We start from the raw sequence: 18,539 nt of genomic DNA on the forward strand, positions 1-18,539 counted from the left end.
TTTAAGCTCAGTTAATACAAAAAGAGGCCATATAGGACTTTGTATTTTTAAACCTTATTAAAGTTACAACTCCAGTTATTGTATGATTTGGAGAATTGACAAGCTAAGCTAAACTACTAAATAAAGCTAAATGAATAAAAAATTAAAACTTCCAGTAATGTAATATTAAGCTTGAATGGGAATTTTAAAAAGAAAAGAAAAAAAAGGATGGAATACCTAACCAAGTAGTCATGCTGTCTTATTCCTTTTTCTCTCCCTCCTATCCAGGATAAAAGTCTGTATCACTCTGTCAGTAACAGCTGTATTGACTGCAACGCGAACGAGCGGCGTATCTTCATGAACACGTGTGACCCATCCTCCCCGAGCCAGCAGTGGCTGTTTGAGAGAACCAACGCCACTGTACTAGAACAGTTTAACCGGGGCGCCCACTGAGGCCCTGCGGCATCCGCAAAAAAAAGACTCCTGACGCATGCAGACATGGATCTGCCTTTGCTGCTGCTGTGAAATGGGGTTTTGCATTTACTCTGGTTCCCCATTTACCTGACACTGATGTGACAGCTGTTTCTCTTTAAGGTGCTCAGACAGAGGCAGGACGGAATACCGAGGGGGAAGTTGGTTAAACACATCAGTGAGAGAGAAGACAGAGTTGAGCTGTGACTGATGGGTTTGTGTTTCAAAGTGATTTTGTGTGTGAGATGTATTTGTTTAGTCATGGCGTCGCTGTGGCGGTGGATGTGTCTCACTTTCTGGTTTTGCTGTTGATTGGTTATTCGACATTCCAGTCCTCTTTTCTCACTTCTTTTGCCAATTTTTTTTTCTGCCTTTATCTTTTGCCTTTCTTTCCCTCCACTGCTACCTCACAGTTTTTTTCTCTACTCCCTCTCTCTATCTACCTTGATCCTCTGTCTCCATTTCTTTCCCTCTTCCATCTCTCCTGATCCACCTCTGCTTGCACGTCCATCTCTATCTGCCTGCATGACTGCACCTTTGCCCACCTTCTCCATTCTCCCTCTCAAATCCCCTTATGTCTCTCCAGCTCTGACAAGCTCCCTGGAGGGGGGTGCTCCTGCTGAGCCAAAGTCATCCTGACACCTGGGTGAAGCCAGGCAGAACCACTCTGAAAATCACCTGGTGAATTGATTCTCCTTTACAACCCTCATCCACCCTCTGTTCCCTCCCTCATTCTTCCCTGGTGTCTCCTGCCCCCCTCGGCTTGTATTTTCTCCTGGTCTGCTCTCCTTCTCTCTGTGGCCAATGTGGGCAGAGCTGCTTTGAAGTTAGCAAGTGGAAGCTGACAAAGAAAGTGTAAGGGGGAGAGTGGGTCACATCTCTAATGCCTTTCGCTCTTTTTTCGTCTTTTCTGTACTTTCTTCGCTGTATTTATCAATGAGTTGTCCGCGGGTTTGTCACTGTGCCACATTCTTCTTTTATTCCTCAGAGGCGAGCACTATCCAAAGCCAGGGTTTGTGAGGGCCAGCTCTTGCTGGCTAAGGGCTTGTTTGTTGTTTACGGTGGTGATAGTGGGGCGGGGGCGGCTGTCACACCTCTTAGACCCCCCTCCCTCTTTTTTTTCTGTTCTGTGCACCCTCTGCTGCTCCCCACCCGACTCTGGTGATAAGTCGCCGTAACGACCCTGTCACAGACTACCGAGTGCTGGGTCACGACGCAGCAGGCAGGACTGCAAACGGACGCCTGCCTGGCCGGGTGACTAGCTATGTGACTGGCAGGCCAGCTGATTCACAGCAGGGCCGCCTGATTGGCCGGCTGCCGAGCTGACACATCACTTTAGTGTACAGTGTGAGCAGGAGAGACGAATGGGAGAATTACTGTGGATAGGCTCGCTGAGGTAGCTCTGGGATTGAGATGAATGTGGGTTTAAAATGCATAAAGCACTTGTGTAATGATAAACTTGAATGAAATCTTTGTGCCTTGTTGGAAGAGGACTAGAAGTAGGTGTGTGTATTTTCAGTGTGTGTGTGTGTGTGTGTGTGTGTGTGTCTGTCTGTCTGTGGTCCAAAATGTCTACATCAGCATAGGGGACAATTCATCTTTTCATCAAAAAAGAATGTCATTTGAAATTGAAGATGAATTGACCTTGACTTTGGTGCAGGACATTGAAGGCACCACTGGCTTTGTGACTCCTATGGCTTTTAAAACACACATATAATTGCTGGCTGTGAATAGAGCTAAAGAGATTTTTTTTTTTTTTGTCACCATATTTTCCTCCTGCCTTGAAAACTTAACTATAGCCCTAAGAGGACCTCTGTTCTATTTTAACGACATGATGCTGTGTTGTTTTTCCCTCCTGTTCAATCCAAAGTACTTTTTAGGAAAGGGAAATGTTGTTTGCCACATTTTTGATTCCTGTTTGAATTTATTTCTGTTTGTAACAAAATATTCTTTTATCGTTTGTTTTGATCCTGTGGTTGAAATGACGGTAATTTAGTTTCCTGCTCAACGTGATGTTATGGTCTGTCGCCTGCACCCATTCTCTAATCCAATTTTGTGAAGCAGAACAATGTACAGTACAGTGTGTGCCATTTTAATCATAACTTCCAGATAGTCGTGAATCTACACAGAGTTTAATGCATCTGGCCCCAGAAGTTTTATTTGAAAGCCACAATGTGAATAGAAAGGCAGTTAACAGTATACGTTTAACTTCAAATGTTTTAAAGACTAATTCTAAATTTGCATCATGCATGTCTTTAATCTTTGTTTTGGCCAAACAAATCTCTCAATGACCAATTTATTCAGTGTAAGATTAATATAGTTTTAGAATAATTTAATGTACCTGTCTTACTCTGTGAAAAAAATCCTGACTTTGCATTTCTGATAGAATAACAGAGTTTTAAATTTAGTTCATGATTTCTGTGTCCTTTCTTCCTCTGACCTTCTAGCTACACGCCTGGGTAACTTGTACATTGTCAGATTGTTAAGAGGTGAGTGTGAATTTCCGCTTCAGACCACTGAGACACTGCTGTAGCCAAGTTTCCACTACAGGACCAAACTGAACACCCATATGACCTTTTTACACCCTGATTCTTCTAACATTTCCTACACTTCTTTTCTTTGTCCTTTTTAAAACACTGTTATCTGGGTGATGTGTCAAAGTCCTGTTCGGATCAGTAGTGCAATCTGAGCTATTCAATCACATGACTTTATTGTGAAGGACTGTTATGGCTGTTTAATGCGAGCACTGTATTTGTAGACAAAATTGTGTCAAAGGTGAAATACGCAAGGCAACATTTTGGGCTGAAATGAGACACCTGGTGAAAGGTTCTTTTTGTTTAAGTGTAGGACCTCTTGAGAGATGAAGACATCTTTGAAGTCTTTCCTTTTTTTCCCCCCAAATCTACCCTGCAGAGCAGTTTGCTTATATCTGTTTTTTCTCGAGCTACCTTAGCCCATCGCACAGTGTAGCCAGTGTTTTAGAAAATAACTTAACAGAAACTCGATTTCTTTGAGCTAAAGCTTCAATAAAACGGATTGTGGATTCTTAACATTGTGACCGTCACTGCCCACATACTTCCATGTATCCTTTCTGTTGGCATAGATACATCATATAGAGGGCACTAGATGATCAAGTCTTTAACAAACAAACATGGCGATGGTGGAAGAGGTCGTAATAATGTTCCTTTTAACACTGGCAGCATTGTAGACATGGTGGACTGTGAGGCCATCAAATACATCAAGACATGCGGATGGACAATCACTTTTCTACCAATTTGTCCCATTTTGCAAATCTTAAAACATCTTTATTAAGTCATACACGCTTGAACTAGGCTACACTGCGATTGTACTGCTCCATTTTATCCATGTCTGAAAGCTGTCAGAAGGTGTGAACAAATGCGGATAAAATGAATGTACAGTGCAGACAGAAAGCTCCGTCCACATAAGTATTTAACCCTGAGCATTAAATGGGCCATTACACACACCATAGTGAGCAGCCAAAAAACAGTAACAATGGCAATTTAGGTAAAATATTTCTGATTTTAAACCTCTGCCAACATGCTTTCTTGTCAAGTACTTTTTTTCTGAAACAGGATGCTTTTGCAGTTGTATTGGAAGCAGCTCAACTGAGCATTTTAGCCCCCTTTACCTCAGTTATGGCACATTTACTGATAAATTCAGTCTCACCTCCAGCAGCAACAGGCGACTGTTTTCCCTTGATATGATCTGATAAACCCACTGTATACAACCAACGTAGTGCCAAAGAGCAGACAGTCAAATCAGTGACTAGCTAGTGAAAACAGAGGTAAATTAGCAGCCAAAAACATTTCTTTTTCTGTTTTTTGACACAGAGTGGCCCACAGATATCAATGCAACCTCTATTAATGTAGCTTTAAGCAGAGGCTCTATAAGTTTTTATTTGTTTATTTTTTTTTTTTTTTACAACACAACACAACCTCTAGTTTAAAACCAACACTCCCGGCTTTTTGACAATACCGCTACTTTGGTAGTTATGTAGTTACACAGTCCTCCGCATCTCTGGTTGGTGTAAAGTAAGTGTAGCTCTCCTTCTTCTAGTCTAATCAAGAAACAACAACGCCCTTCTGTTTGAATTAACAAAAGCCAATGATGATGATCATGAACTGCTCTGTGGGTCAGATCAAGGGGATTTCAAGCAAATGAGATTATGTCTTTATTAAAATCTGTAACAGTACCATTTTATACACAAAGTCCCTCCCGAAAGCAATTATTTACAGGACCATTGAACTTTCAATCAATTTTCAGTGCAAAACTACAGCTTAAAGGATCTAAGAAAATTAGTTGTAAGTATTGCCCAAGATGTTGCTAACTGTACCCCTTAAACTAAAGATTGTTAATTGTGAGAAGCTGTGTTTTTTGTTTTTTTTTGCTTATCACAATGCATCATACCTTTCCATTGCACATGGTGGTGTTAACATAGACTTTATTCCATAACATGTCCACTGTGGTAAAGCATTGAAATCTCTTGTAGCTGTGTATCAACTACATGAAAGTCTCTTTGAAAACCATTCAAAAGCGAAAAGTATAGGTTGAGTATTGCATTTACAATACTTTCCCACAGATTATGGAGTAAGGCCATGGTAAACATGCTGCCATTTTTTGTTGTGATATCAAAATACTTTTTATTTAAGTGGTGTATTTCCAGAGTAAAATTTGGTAAGCAGTGTAAAGAAATATTATTTTATAATAGCAAAGGTTTTTAATGTCAGCGGCCACCATTGGCCAGTCACACCATGTTGTCTACATGTATATGAATAATGGTGTGTAGGGAAGTGTACATTTTGTATCTCATAAAGAATATCCGATATTTTTTTCTACTGACATTGCAACTGTAAAAGTGTATTTAGATATTTAACAAACTGTACAATTAAACTGGAATTGTATGATATTTTTGCTGAGATTGTAAAATAAAAAAAGCTTTCTATATTTGGATGAAAAAGTGTGGTGATGGATACAACATTGATGAATCAGAGAGTACATGGGGGTGTTAAAAGTTTAGAAAGTTGTAAAATCCATTAAGCCATACTTTAATCCCTTAAACATGTTTAAATGTTTAAAACACAATATTTTTGGATGACAAAAAGTACTATGACGTTTTCCTTGCAGTTTTGGATGACTTGTTATCCTATGATATTTTTTTGTGTGCTATTTTGAAAGACATAGAATACTATGACAATTTTATGCCACATTGGACGCATACTATCCTATGATGTTTTTATACCATGTTGGACAATATACTATCCTATGATGTTTTTATGCTACGTTGGACAACATACTATAATATGACATTTCTTGTGCCATTTTTAATGACATACATACATTTTGTGCCATTTTTGACGATATACTATAACATGACGTTTTGGGCTCTTTTTTTGACGACATACTATACTATTAATTTTTTTTCTGATATTTTGTGTCATTTGGATAGCATACTACACTGATGTTTTGGTGTCATTTTTGACAACATATTATACTATGTTGTTTTTGTGATTTTTTTTTCATTTTTGACAGCAGTATACTATGAAGTTGTGGGGTCATTTTTTACAAAATACTATACGATGACATTTTGGGGCCATTTTGGCTAATTTTTTATGACATACTATGCTATGACCTTTTGGGGTAAGTTTTGACGACATACTATACTATGACGGTTTTTGACGATTTTGGATCATTTTTTAACACATACTTTACTATGACATGTTTGGGACATTTTTGGCGACTTACCATACCATGACGTGGCATTTTTGGGCCATTTTGGAACACTTTTTAACAACATACTATTACTACTTGGCATCAGGACACCTTAAGCTGCAGTTTGATGATTGACTTTGAAGTCGTGGCTCTGATGGTGGGGGAGGACACCGGTCAGACCTGGCAGGCCCAAATGCATTTTGAGGGTCTGCTGGGAACATCTGGCAGAGTCTCCCATCTTCAACTCCCAACTCCGGGAGAGCTTCGACCATGTCCAGGGGAGGCGGGGGACATTGAGTCCGAGTGGGCCATGTTCCAAGCCTCCGTTGTTGAGGCGGCTGATCGATGCTGTGGCCGTAAGGTGGTTGATGCCTATCGTGGTGGCAACACCCGAACCCATTGGTGGAACCAGTGATGAGGGATGCTGTCAAGCTGAAGAAGGAGTTCCATTGAGCCTTCTTGGCCTGTGGGACTCCCAAAGGGAGCAGACGGGTACCGGCAGGCCAAGCAGTGCAGCTACGGCGGTCGCCGAGGCAAAAACCCGGGCATGGGAGGAGAACGGTGAGGCCATGGAGAACGACTTCCGGATGGCTTTGAAGAGGTTCTGGACCACCATCTGGCATCTCAGGAGGGGGAAGCAGTGCGCTGACGGTGCGCTGCTGACCTTGACTTGGGACGTTGGAAGGAATTGGTGGAAGGAATACTTCGGGGACCTCCTCAATCCCACCAACATGCCTTCCGGTGAGGAAGCAGGGCCTGGGGACTCAGGGGTGGGCTCTCCCATCTCTGGGGCTGAGGTTGCTAAAGTGGTCAAAAAGCTCCTCGGTAGCAGGGCCCCAGGGGTGGATGAGATCCGCCCAGTGTTCCTTAAGGCCCTGGATTTTGTGGGGCTGTCATGATTGACACGACTCTGCAGCATTGCGTGGACATCGGGAGCAGTGCCTCTGGCCTGGCAGACCAGGGTGGTGGTGCCTCTTTTTATAAAGGGGGACCGGAGGGTGTGTTCCAACTATAGGAGGATCACACTCATCAGCCTCTGTGGTAAGGTCTATTCAGGAGTACTGGAGAGGAGGGTCCACCGGATAGTCGAACCTCGGATCCAGGAGGAGCAATGCAGTTTTCATCCTGGTCGTGGAACTGTGGACTGGTTCTGGACCCTTGGAAGGATCCTTGAGGATGCATGGGAGTTTGCCTAACCAGACCACATGTGCTTTGTGGACCTGGAGAAGGCATTTGACCGTGTCCCTCGGGGAGTCTATGGGGGGTTCTCTGGGAGTATCGGGTATCGGACCCCCTGGTGAGGGCCGTCCGTTCCCTGTACAACCGGGAAACTTGGTCCGCATTGGCGGCAGTAAGTTGCACTCGTTTCCAGTGAGGGTTGGACTCCGCCAGGGCTGCCCTTTGTCACCGATTCTGTTCATAACTTTTATGAACAGAATTTCTTGGCGCAGCCAGGGTGTTGAGGGGCCCGGTTTGGTGACCTCAGGATTGGGTTGCTGCTTTTTGCAGATGATGTGGTCCTGTTGGCTTCATCAGGCCATGACCTCCAGCTCTCACTGGATCAATTCGCAGCTGAGTGTGAAGTGGCTGGGATGAGAATCAGCACCTCCAAATCCGAGGCCATGATTTTCAGCCGGAAAAGGGGAGAGTGCCCTCTCCAGATTGGGGAAGACATCCTGCCCCAAGTGGAGGAGTTTAAGTACCTCGGGGTCTTGCTCACAAATGAGGGAAGGATGGAGTGGGAGATTGACAGGCGGATCGGTGTGGTGTCTGCAGTAATGCATACTCTGCACCAATTTGTTGTGGTGAAGAGGGAGCTGAGCCGAAAGGCAAAGCTCTCGATTTACCGGTCAATCTTCATTCCTACCCTTACCAATGGTTACGAGCTTTGTAGTGACCGAAAGAACAAGATCACGGGTACAAGTGGCCGAAACAAGCTTCCTCCATAGGGTGGCTGGGCTCTCCCTTAGAGATAGGGTAAGAAGCTGAGTCATCCGGGAGGAGCTCGGAGTAGAGCCGCTGCTCCTCCGCGTTGAGAAGAGCCAGATGAGGTGGCCCGGGCATCTAATTAGGATGCCTCTTGGACGCCTCCCTTGTGAGGTGTTCAGGGCATGTCCCACCTGTAGGAGATCCCGGGGAAGATCCAGGACACGCTGGAGAGAGTATGTCTCTCAGCCAGCCTGGAAACGCCTCAGGATCCCCCAGGAAGAGCTGGACGAAGTGGCTGGGGAGAGGGAAGTCTGGGTTTCTCTGCTTAGGCTGCTGACCTGCAACATTCTACGCTATGGTGTGTCTTGGTATGCTATTTTCTTGGTATGCTAGTTTAGTTTATTGGATGTATTTTGTGATGGTGTTTTGGACAGTTTTTGCAACACTCTACACTTTGGCATGTCTTGGTATGCAATATCATGCTGTTTTTAGGTGTTTTCAGCTATTTTTGGGACATGTCAAATTTTGTCATTTTTTTGCCATACTATAGTATTGTATTTTCAGTTGTTTTTGAGACATGTTTTATTATGGTGTTTTGGGCTGTTTTTGCAACATTCTATGCTATGGCGTGTCTCTGCATGCTATTTTATGCTGTTTAAAGGTGTTTTCAGCTGTTTTTAGGTGTTTTCAGCTGATTTTGAGACATGTCAAGTTTTGACATTTGTTGCCATACTATAGTATTGCATTTTCTGTCATTTGTTGGACATAATTTGTTATGGTGTTATGGGCCGTTTTTGCAACATTCTACAATATAGCTTGTCTCGGAACGCTATGTTGTGCTGTTTTTAGGCATTTTCACCTGGTTTTGGGACATGTCATATTTTGACAATTTTACTGTACTATAGTATTGCATTTTCTAACGTTTATTGGATGTATTTTGTGATGGTGTTTTGGACAGTTTTTGCAACACTCTACACTTTGGCATGTCTCAGTATGCGATATCATGCTGTTTTTAGGTGTTTTCAGCTATTTTGAGGACATGTCAAATTTTGCCATTTTTTACCAAACTATAGTTTTGCGTTTTTTCTCATTTTTCATCATACCATATAATACTGTTTTGGGTTGTTTTTTCAAAACAAAACAAAACAAAAAAAAAAAAAAAAGCAAACAAAAAAAAAAGCTGAAAACACCTCAAAATAGCATTAAATATTGTGCCCTACTATATTAGGGCTAAAATGGCAAAATATGACATGCCCCCAAAACAGCTGAAAACACATCAAAACAGCATAAAATATTGTGCCAAGACAAGCCATAGTATAGAGTGTTACAAAAATACCCCAAAACACCATAATTATGCATGTTAAAAAAACTACCCAAAAGGCAAAAAAGTCAAAGTATGGAATGTCCCAAAAACCACTAAAAACACTTCAAAACAAGATAAACTAGCATGCCAAAATACGCAATAGCATGGAATGTTGCAAAAATGGCCAAAAACACCATAATGATGCATGTTGAAAAAAATACTGAAGAAGCAAGGCTATAGTATGGCAAAAATTTCAAAATATGACATGTCCCACAAAGCACTGAAAACACCTCAAAACAGCCTAAAATCGCTTGCTGAAACACGGCATGGCATAGAATTTTTGCAAAAACGGCCAAAAACACCATAAAATTGCATGTCGAAAAAATAACGCAAAAGGCAAGGCTATAGTATGGCAAAAATGTCAAAATATGACATGTCCCAAAAACCGCTGAAAACACCTCAAAACAGCCTAAAATAGCTTGCTGAAACACGCCATGGCATAGAATTTGTGCAAAAACAGCCAAAAACACCATAATAATGCATGTTGAAAAAATTACGCAAAAGACAAGGCTATAGTATGGCAAAAATGTCAAAATATGACATGTCCCAAAAAGCGCTGAAAACATGTCAAAACAGCCTAAAATAGCATTGTAAGACACGCCATAGCGAAGAATCTTGAGAACAACGGCCAAAAACACCATAAAATTGCATGTCGAAAAAATGACTGAAAAGGCAAGGCTATAGTATGGCAAAAATGTCAAAATATGACATGTCCCAAAAACTGCTGAAAACACCTCAAAACAGCCTAAAATAGCTTGCTGAAACATGCCATGGCATAGAATTTTTGCAAAAACAGCCAAAAACACCATAATAATGCATGTTGAAAAATGACCAAAAAGGCAAGGCTATAGTATGGCAAAAATGTCAAAATATGACATGTCCGAAAAAGCACTGTAAACATGTCAAAAATGCCTATAATAGCGTGCTAAGACACGCCATAGCGAAGAATCTTGAGAACAACGGCCAAAAACACCATAAAATTGCATGTCGAAAAAATGACTGAAAAAGCAAGGCTATAGTATGGCAAAAATGTCAAAATATGACATGTCCCAAAAACTGCTGAAAACACCTCAAAACAGCCTAAAAAAGCTTGCTGAAACACGCCATGGCATAGAATTTGTGCAAAAACAGCCAAAAACACCATAATAATGCATGTTGAAAAAATGACCAAAAAGGCAAGGCTATAGTATGGCAAAAATGTCAAAATATGACATGTCCCAAAAACCTGAAAACGCCTCAAAATAGCCTAAAATACAGTTCTAAGACACCCATATCGAAGAATCTTGAAAAAATTGCCAAAAAACACCATAAATTGCAGGTCGAAAAAAAATGACGCAAAAGACAAGGCTATAGTATGGCAAAAATGTCAAAATATGACATGTCCCAAAAACTGCTGAAAACACCTCAAAACAGCCTAAAATAGCATGCTAAGACACACCATAGCGAAGAATCTTGAGAACAACGGCCAAAAACACCATAAAATTGCATGTCGAAAAAATGACTGAAAAGGCAAGGCTATAGTATGGCAAAAATGTCAAAATATGACATGTCCCAAAAAGCGCTGAAAACACCTCAAAACAGCCTAAAATAGCTTACTGAAACACGCCATGGCATAGAATTTGTGCAAAGACGGCCAAAAACACACCATAATAATGCATCTTGAAAAATGACCAAAAAGGCAAGGCTATAGTATGGCAAAAATGTCAAAATATGACATGTCCCAAAAAGCGCTGAAAACGCCTCAAAATAGCCTAAAATACAGTTCTAAGACACGCCATATCGAAGAGTCTTGCAAAAATGGCCAAAAAAACACCATAAAATTGCAGGTCGAAAAAATGACGCAAAAGGCAAGGCTATAGTATGGCAAAAATGTCAAAATATGACATGTCCCAAAAACCGCTGAAAACACCTCAAAACAGCCTAAAATAGCATGCTAAGACATGCCATAGCGAAGAATCTTGAGAACAAGGGCCAAAAACACCAAAAAAATTGCATGTTGAAAAATGACTGAAAAGGCAAGGCTATAGTATGGCAAAAATGTCAAAATATGACACGTCCCAAAAAGCACTGAAAACACCTCAAAGCAGCCTAAAATAGCTTGCTGAAACACGGCATGACATAGAATTTTGACATGGAAACACCATAGTGATGCATGTTGAAAAAAATGACCAAAAAGGCAAGGCTATAGTATGGCAAAAATGTCAAAATATGACATGTCCCAAAAAGCACTGAAAACGCCTAAAAATAGCCTAAGATAGCGTACTAAGACACGCCATAGCGAAGAATCTTGCAAAAATGGCCGAAAACACCATAAAATTGCACGTGGAAAAAATAACGCAAAAGGCAAGGCTATAGTATGGCAAAAATGTCAAAATATGACATGTTCCAAAAACCGCTGAAAACACACCTCAAAAAACCTAAAATAGCATGCTAAGACATACCATAGCGAAGAATCTTGCAAAAACTGCCAAAAACACCATAAAATTGCATGTGGAAAAAATGACGCAAAAGGCAAGGCTATAGTATGGCAAAAATGTCAAAATATTACATGTCCCAAAAACCGCTGAAAACACCTCTCAAAGCAGCCTAAAATAGCTTGCTGAAACACGCCATGGCATAGAATTTGTGCAAAAACGGCCAAAAACACACCATAATAATGCATGTTGAAAAAATGTCACAAAAGGCAAGGCTATAGTATGGCAAAAATGTCAAAACATGACATGTCCCAAAAACCGCTGAAAACACCTCAAAAAAGCCTAAAAATAGCGTGCTAAGACACGCCATAGAACAGAATGTTGTAAAAATCGCCAAAAACACCATAATAATGCATGTTGAAAAACTGACGGAAAAGGCAAGGCTATAGTATGGCAAAAATGTCAAAATATGACATGTCCCAAAAAGCACTGAAAACATGCCAAAACAGCCTAAAATAGCGTGCATAGACACGCCATAGCGAAGAATCCTGAGAAAAACGGCCAAAAACACCGTAAAATTGCATTTTGATAAACTGACTGAAAAGACAAGGCTATAGTATGGCAAACATGTCAAAATGTGACATGTCCCAAAAAGCACTGAAAATACGTCAGAACAGCCTAAAATAGCATGCGTAGAAACGCCATAGCATAGTTTGTTGCAAAAATGGCCAAAAAACATCATAAAAATGCATGTTGAAAAAAATTACTGAAGAAGCAAGGCTATAGTATGGCAAAAATGTCAAAATATGACATGTCCCAAAAACACTGAAAACATTTCAAAAACAGCCGAAAATACCGTGCTAAGACACACCATAGCGAAGAATCTTGAGAAAAACGCCAAAAACACCATAAAATTGCATGTTGAAAAAATGACGCAAAACGCAAGGCAATAGTATGGCAAAAATGTCAAAATATGACATGTCCCAAAAAGCATTGAAAACACCTCAAAACAGCCTAAAATAGCGTGCTAAGACACGCCATAGCGAAAAATCTTGAGAAAAACGGCCAAAAACACCAAAAAATTGCATATTGAAAAAATGACGCAAAAACCGCAAGGCTATAGTATGGCAAAAATGTCAAAATATGAATGTCCCAAAAACCGCTGAAAATATGTCAAAACAGCCTACAATACCATGCTAAGACACGCCATCGCACAGAGTGTGCAAAAATGGCCAAAAACATCATAAAAATGCATGTTGAAAAAATGACGCAAAACGCAAGGCTATAGTATGGCAAAAATGTCAAAATATGACATGTCCCAAAAACCGCTGAAAATACGTCAAAACAGCCTACAATACCATGCTAAGACACGCCATAGCACAGAATGTTGCAAAAATGGCCAAAAACATCATAAAAATGCATGTTGAAAAAATTACTGAAGAAGCAAGGCTATAGTATGGCGAAAATGTCAAAATATGACATGTCCCAAAAAACGATGAAAAAAACCTCAAAACAGCCTGAAATAGCTTGCTGAAACATGCCATGGCATAGAATTTTTGCAAAAACAGCCAAAAAACCACCATAATAATGCATGTTGAAAAAATGACCAAAAAGGCAAGGCTATAGTATGGCAAAAATGTCAAAATATGACATGTCCCAAAAAGCACTGAAAACATGTCAAAACAGCCTAAAATAGCATGCTAAGACACACCATAGCGACGAATCTTGAGAACAATGGCCGAAAACACCATAAAATTGCATGTGGAAAAAAATGACGCAAAAGGACAGGCTATAGTATGGCAAAAATGTCAAAACATGACATGTTCCAAAAACCGCTGAAAACACCTCAAAAAAAGCCTAAACTAGCATGCTAAGACACGCCATAGCACAGAATGTTGCAAAAAACAGCCAAAAACACCATAATAATGCATGTTGAAAAACTGACTGAAAAGGCAAGGCTATAGTATGGCAAAAATGTCAAAATATGACATGTCCCAAAAAAGCACTGAAAACATGCCAAAACAGCCTAAAATAGCGTGCATAGACACGCCATAGCGAAGAATCCTGAGAAAAATGGCCAAAAACACCATAATAATGCAGGTTGAAAAAAATGACCAAAAGGCAAGGCTATAGTATGGCAAAAATGTCAAAATATGACATGTCCCAAAAACCGCTGAAAATATGTCAAAACAGCCTCAAATAGCATGCGTAGAAACGCTGTAGCATAGTTTGTTGCAAAAATGGCCAAAAACATCATAAAAATGCATGTTGAAAAAATGACCAAAAAGGCAAGGCTATAGTATGGCAAAAATGTCAAAATATGACATGTCCCAAAAAGCACTGAAAACACTTCAAAACAGCCTAAAATAGCGTTCTAAGACATGCCATAGCGAAGAATCTTGCAAAAATGGCCAAAAACACCAAAAAAATTGCATGTTGAAAAAATGACTGAAATGGCAAGGCTATAGTATGGCAAAAATGTCAAAATATGACATGTCCCAAAAACCGCTGAAAACACCTCAAAGCAGCCTAAATAGCTTGCTGAAACACGCCATGGCATAGAATTTGTGCAAAAACGGCCAAAAACACCATAATAATGCATGTTGAAAAAAATGACCAAAAAGGCAAGGCTATAGTATGGCAAAAATGTCAAAATATGACCTGTCCCAAAAAGCGCTGAAAATACGTCAAAACAGCCTAAAATAGCATGCTAAGACACACCATAGCACAGAATGATGCAAAAATGGCCAAAAACACCATAAAAATGCATGTTGAAAAAATTACTGAAGAAGCAAGGCTATAGTATGGCAAAAAATGTCAAATATGACATTTTCCAAAAAAACCGCTGAAAACACCTCATAAACAGCCTAAAATAGCTTGCTGAAACACGCCATGACGTAGCATTTTTGCAAAAATGGCCGAAAAAACACTATAATAATGCATGTTGAAAAAATGACACAAAAGGCAAGGCTATAGTATGGCAAAAATGTTAAAATATGACATGTCCCAAAAAGCACTGAAAACATGTCAAAACAGCTTAAAATAGCGTGCATAGACACGCCATAGCAAAGAATCTTGCAAAAACAGCCAAAAACACCATAAAATTGCATGTTGAAAAAATTACCAAAGAAGCAATCAAACTAGCTGCCAACTTTGTACATTAGAATTAAAGGAACATACTGCAGAAATAAAAGGGCAAAGTGTGATAACTTCACAGATCTTATTAATTTGGGCAAATGCATGTAGGTTTTCTCATCTTGACTTTTACAACAGAACATTTCCGGGATCTTTTATAACATGTGAAGCAGCGAACCATATACAGCAGAGATGACGGAGCACCAGGTGGACAGAGAGGCTGCTCATTCCAGACGCAATCGTATTTTCTAAATAACTCCACCGTGGATTTCTGCTGCCCAGAGCTTTCTAATTTCTTCCTCTTGTCACTTCTTGTTGTAGGTTTTGTATTACTTTAATCGCTTCTGTGACTGATGGTGCAAAAACACACTTTTCCCAAACGTTAATCCCATAATCATTTCCCCTGGCAACCCGCTAACTCTGATAGCTTTCAGGTTTCAGTGATTTATTTGTGGCTAGAATGATATTGCTTTTGCAAGTTGCCCTATTTCTGCAAGTCTCCTGGGACGTCAAGCAATGCTCAACTTGTCACAGTGGTTCTGAAAGAGGGAAACCGTTTTGGTTTGGTACACTGTGAGAACACTTTGTAGCCTAGATGTTATGGGAGCTATCACATAATTGAACAAACACAGTAAACGGTGAACAGTTTAGCAGTAAAAGGCTAATCAAATTTTGTTTTTTCATTTGTATTTATTGCATTATTTTTGAAACCCCAGTTATACATTTCTCAGTGTGTGTGTGTGTGTGTGTGTGGACTAAAGTGATGTTATCAGAGGGTTATTTTTCTGCACAACGGTTTGTCCATTCATATTTATTTCCAGTCAATTAGCAAATAATCAGCATTCCCTCAGACTCGTGAGCTGTAACTGGGACAGAGATCAGGCTATTACACTAGCACAGTGTTCCACTGAAGATATCCATTAAGTTTTTTTTCATAGGACTCAGTACTATTTTAAAAAGGAAAAGGCAATCCAATTGTCTCCCATAATTCATTAATACCCTTCCTCTCCCTCTCTCTCAGCCCACAACACCCTGCAATTATACAGCGAAATGGAAAAATGTTTCAATGACAGTGTGTCACATTTACTGAGGGCAGGGAAGGTTTGACAGATTCAACTGCAGGTCTGTGAGGGGAAACTTACTTTGCTATTTTTTTCAAGACTATTTTTTGGATTTTCTGCCATCGTGGGGGAGAACTAAATGGAAAAAAAGCAGAAAAGCAGACAGGAAAGTTTAGGGTGGAAAGGAAGTGGGAGGTGCAGGAAAGGTCCCATGCTTTCAGGACAGTTAAAGGAAATGTGAGGGTGTTTGTTTTTGTTGTTGTTGTTTGTTTGTTTTTCTCATAATTTAGTTCATGGTACAGGTACTATCCAATTATGATTTTATGCAACTTTTTTTAAAATATATATATTTTTAATCATTAATCATGTGTTTGGTCTTATTTAGCAATTGTTAGCATGTCAGTTGATTCAGTTAATTCACTAATAATCTTCCTGCTATAGTGGAAAAAAATGCTACAGGTTGTTGTTTCAATTACGATCAGCGATGGTGCTCTTGCAAAATGGTGTTTTGGGTTAACTTGTTTTGGTGGAGCATTTGCATGTGGGAAGGTGAGCACAGACATTAAAATGGCACTGAAAAAAAAAATGCCACAAAAAACCTTAACAGTCATATGCTGACTGTGTTATTCAACTTTTAGTGATAAAAAAATAAAGTTAAACGTAATTTGGTAATTGGTACCCTTAAGGTAAAGCCTTAATATATGATTCTCTAACTGTATGAGGTTGTAACATAACATTATTAGACGGTATCACAGAAGCTCGTGTGAAGTGTAACAGATTTGTACATGTGGGAAGTTAACGCCACTGACACCTGCTGCTGTCGGGGTAAAAAGATGTGGCAAGTCAACTCCAACTGACCATGTCAGAAAATGGATCAACATTGGGCATGAGAGTCCTGATAAGATGCAATCTCAAGTTGTTTTTTTGAGTTTTTTTTACTCTTTCCTTATTGCATGATCTAAATATTTATTAAAATGTGCCATTTCAAGAAAGTAAATTAGAGGGGCAGGTCTAGGAAGTGCCCTGGGGTGGCACGGGCCACCCCTGAAATCATCAACCCTTTATGACTGGCTATGTGTAAGTTTTAACTGTATTAAGAGTAAACTGAATTTTGGTTTATAGGTGCAATTCAATTTAGAGGCAGTAATGTGTCAGGGTAGTGTCTAGCCTTACTAATTTTACAAATAAATTGATACAACTGTTAAAAAGTTGTTTTTTTCCACACAGGCTTATGCATTTTAATTATTTTGGCACTTTATTTTGTTATTTTGTTTCCACTTTGTTCTTGCTATTGTAGTCGCTATTTACATTTGGAGGAACAATTTCTTTAACAAAGTATGGAAGCTTTATGTTATATTTGTGTGGTGTCAGTCTGTTGAGTTGTTATTGGTACGTCTATTTATCTTTTAAACTAAACTATAAACAAGAATGTAATACACTGCAATGTTGATAATTAAATTAGGTATGGATAGTGGGGACAAAATTGGTAAATTAATGCTATGCTGACGTGTGCACCCAAAGCAGCACTCGTACTTCATATAGCAACAGTCTAAAATTCAGGGAGTTAGCACGCTAACATGTTAAACTATCAAGGGGAACGAAGAAAATGTTATACCTGCTTTGCATTTGGCATTTAGCTCAAAGTTCCACAGTTACAAAATACAACCTCACAGAGCTGCTACATTACTACAGCTCAGAGAAAATTATCAGAGAAAAGACAGTTTCCAAATAATACTACTTGCATCAAAACTTCTCCCTTTTTTTCCTCCACAAAACTATTGGCAACAATGTTGATGCATACCCTGCGCAAATCCAAGAAAACAAGACTTCATACCATCTAAATAATAAGTACTGATTTGCATCTGACATACCTCAACAAGTAACCTATATATATGAAGCTGCAGAACTGCAGCGTATGTTGACAAATCTCCAGACTCTTGTGCCCTTGGCAAGGCAAGACTGGTTAAACGAACCACAGAAAAATAAATGTATTCATAGCATAATTATCAAAAAGTCACAGTTCAGCAGAGAACAGTAAAACAAATTTTGTTTCAATCACTAAAAGTAAACTTTTTGGTCAGGCCAAACCATCATTATAACAGTTATTTGTAATCAGTGCACAAAATATGAAAAAAGGCAGACACCCTCAGTATGAGACTGAATAATGCAGCACATGGGAAAACAACACAAAAATATAAAGATAAAAAAAAAGAAACAAAAGTATATGGACTATGGACTAACTTTGTTTCTCATGGCCGCTCCATTCCCCTTCTCCTCTCGCAGCTTTCAGCCCTCTGCTCCACAGTCTTGTTATCTTGGTCTTGGGTCAGTGAAGGATAATACAACCCCAGTCTGAGAGATAATACATCACTGACCAAACCTTGCTTCAAAACAAACTAACAAGCTCCACAGACAGACAGACAGACAGACGACTTGGTCCATGAAATTCAAAACAAC

The 18,539-nt window shown here is 39.7% G+C and overlaps 1 protein-coding gene across 1 annotated transcript in view; it reads left to right on the plus strand.

The window, feature by feature from the left end:
- Nucleotides 1-5,428, plus strand: part of LOC121952312 (polypeptide N-acetylgalactosaminyltransferase 10-like) — a 102,219-nt gene extending 96,791 nt beyond the window's left edge. The window contains exon 12 of the mRNA XM_042498896.1: nt 268-5,428. Within this exon, the coding sequence (XP_042354830.1) occupies nt 268-432 (165 nt within the window). The 3' untranslated portion in view covers nt 433-5,428. The remainder of the gene's footprint in view (nt 1-267) is intronic.
- Nucleotides 5,429-18,539: the final 13,111 nt, after the last annotated feature.

This window comes from Plectropomus leopardus, chromosome 13 (genome assembly GCF_008729295.1).
Source record: "Plectropomus leopardus isolate mb chromosome 13, YSFRI_Pleo_2.0, whole genome shotgun sequence".
Lineage (NCBI taxonomy): Eukaryota > Metazoa > Chordata > Actinopteri > Perciformes > Serranidae > Plectropomus > Plectropomus leopardus.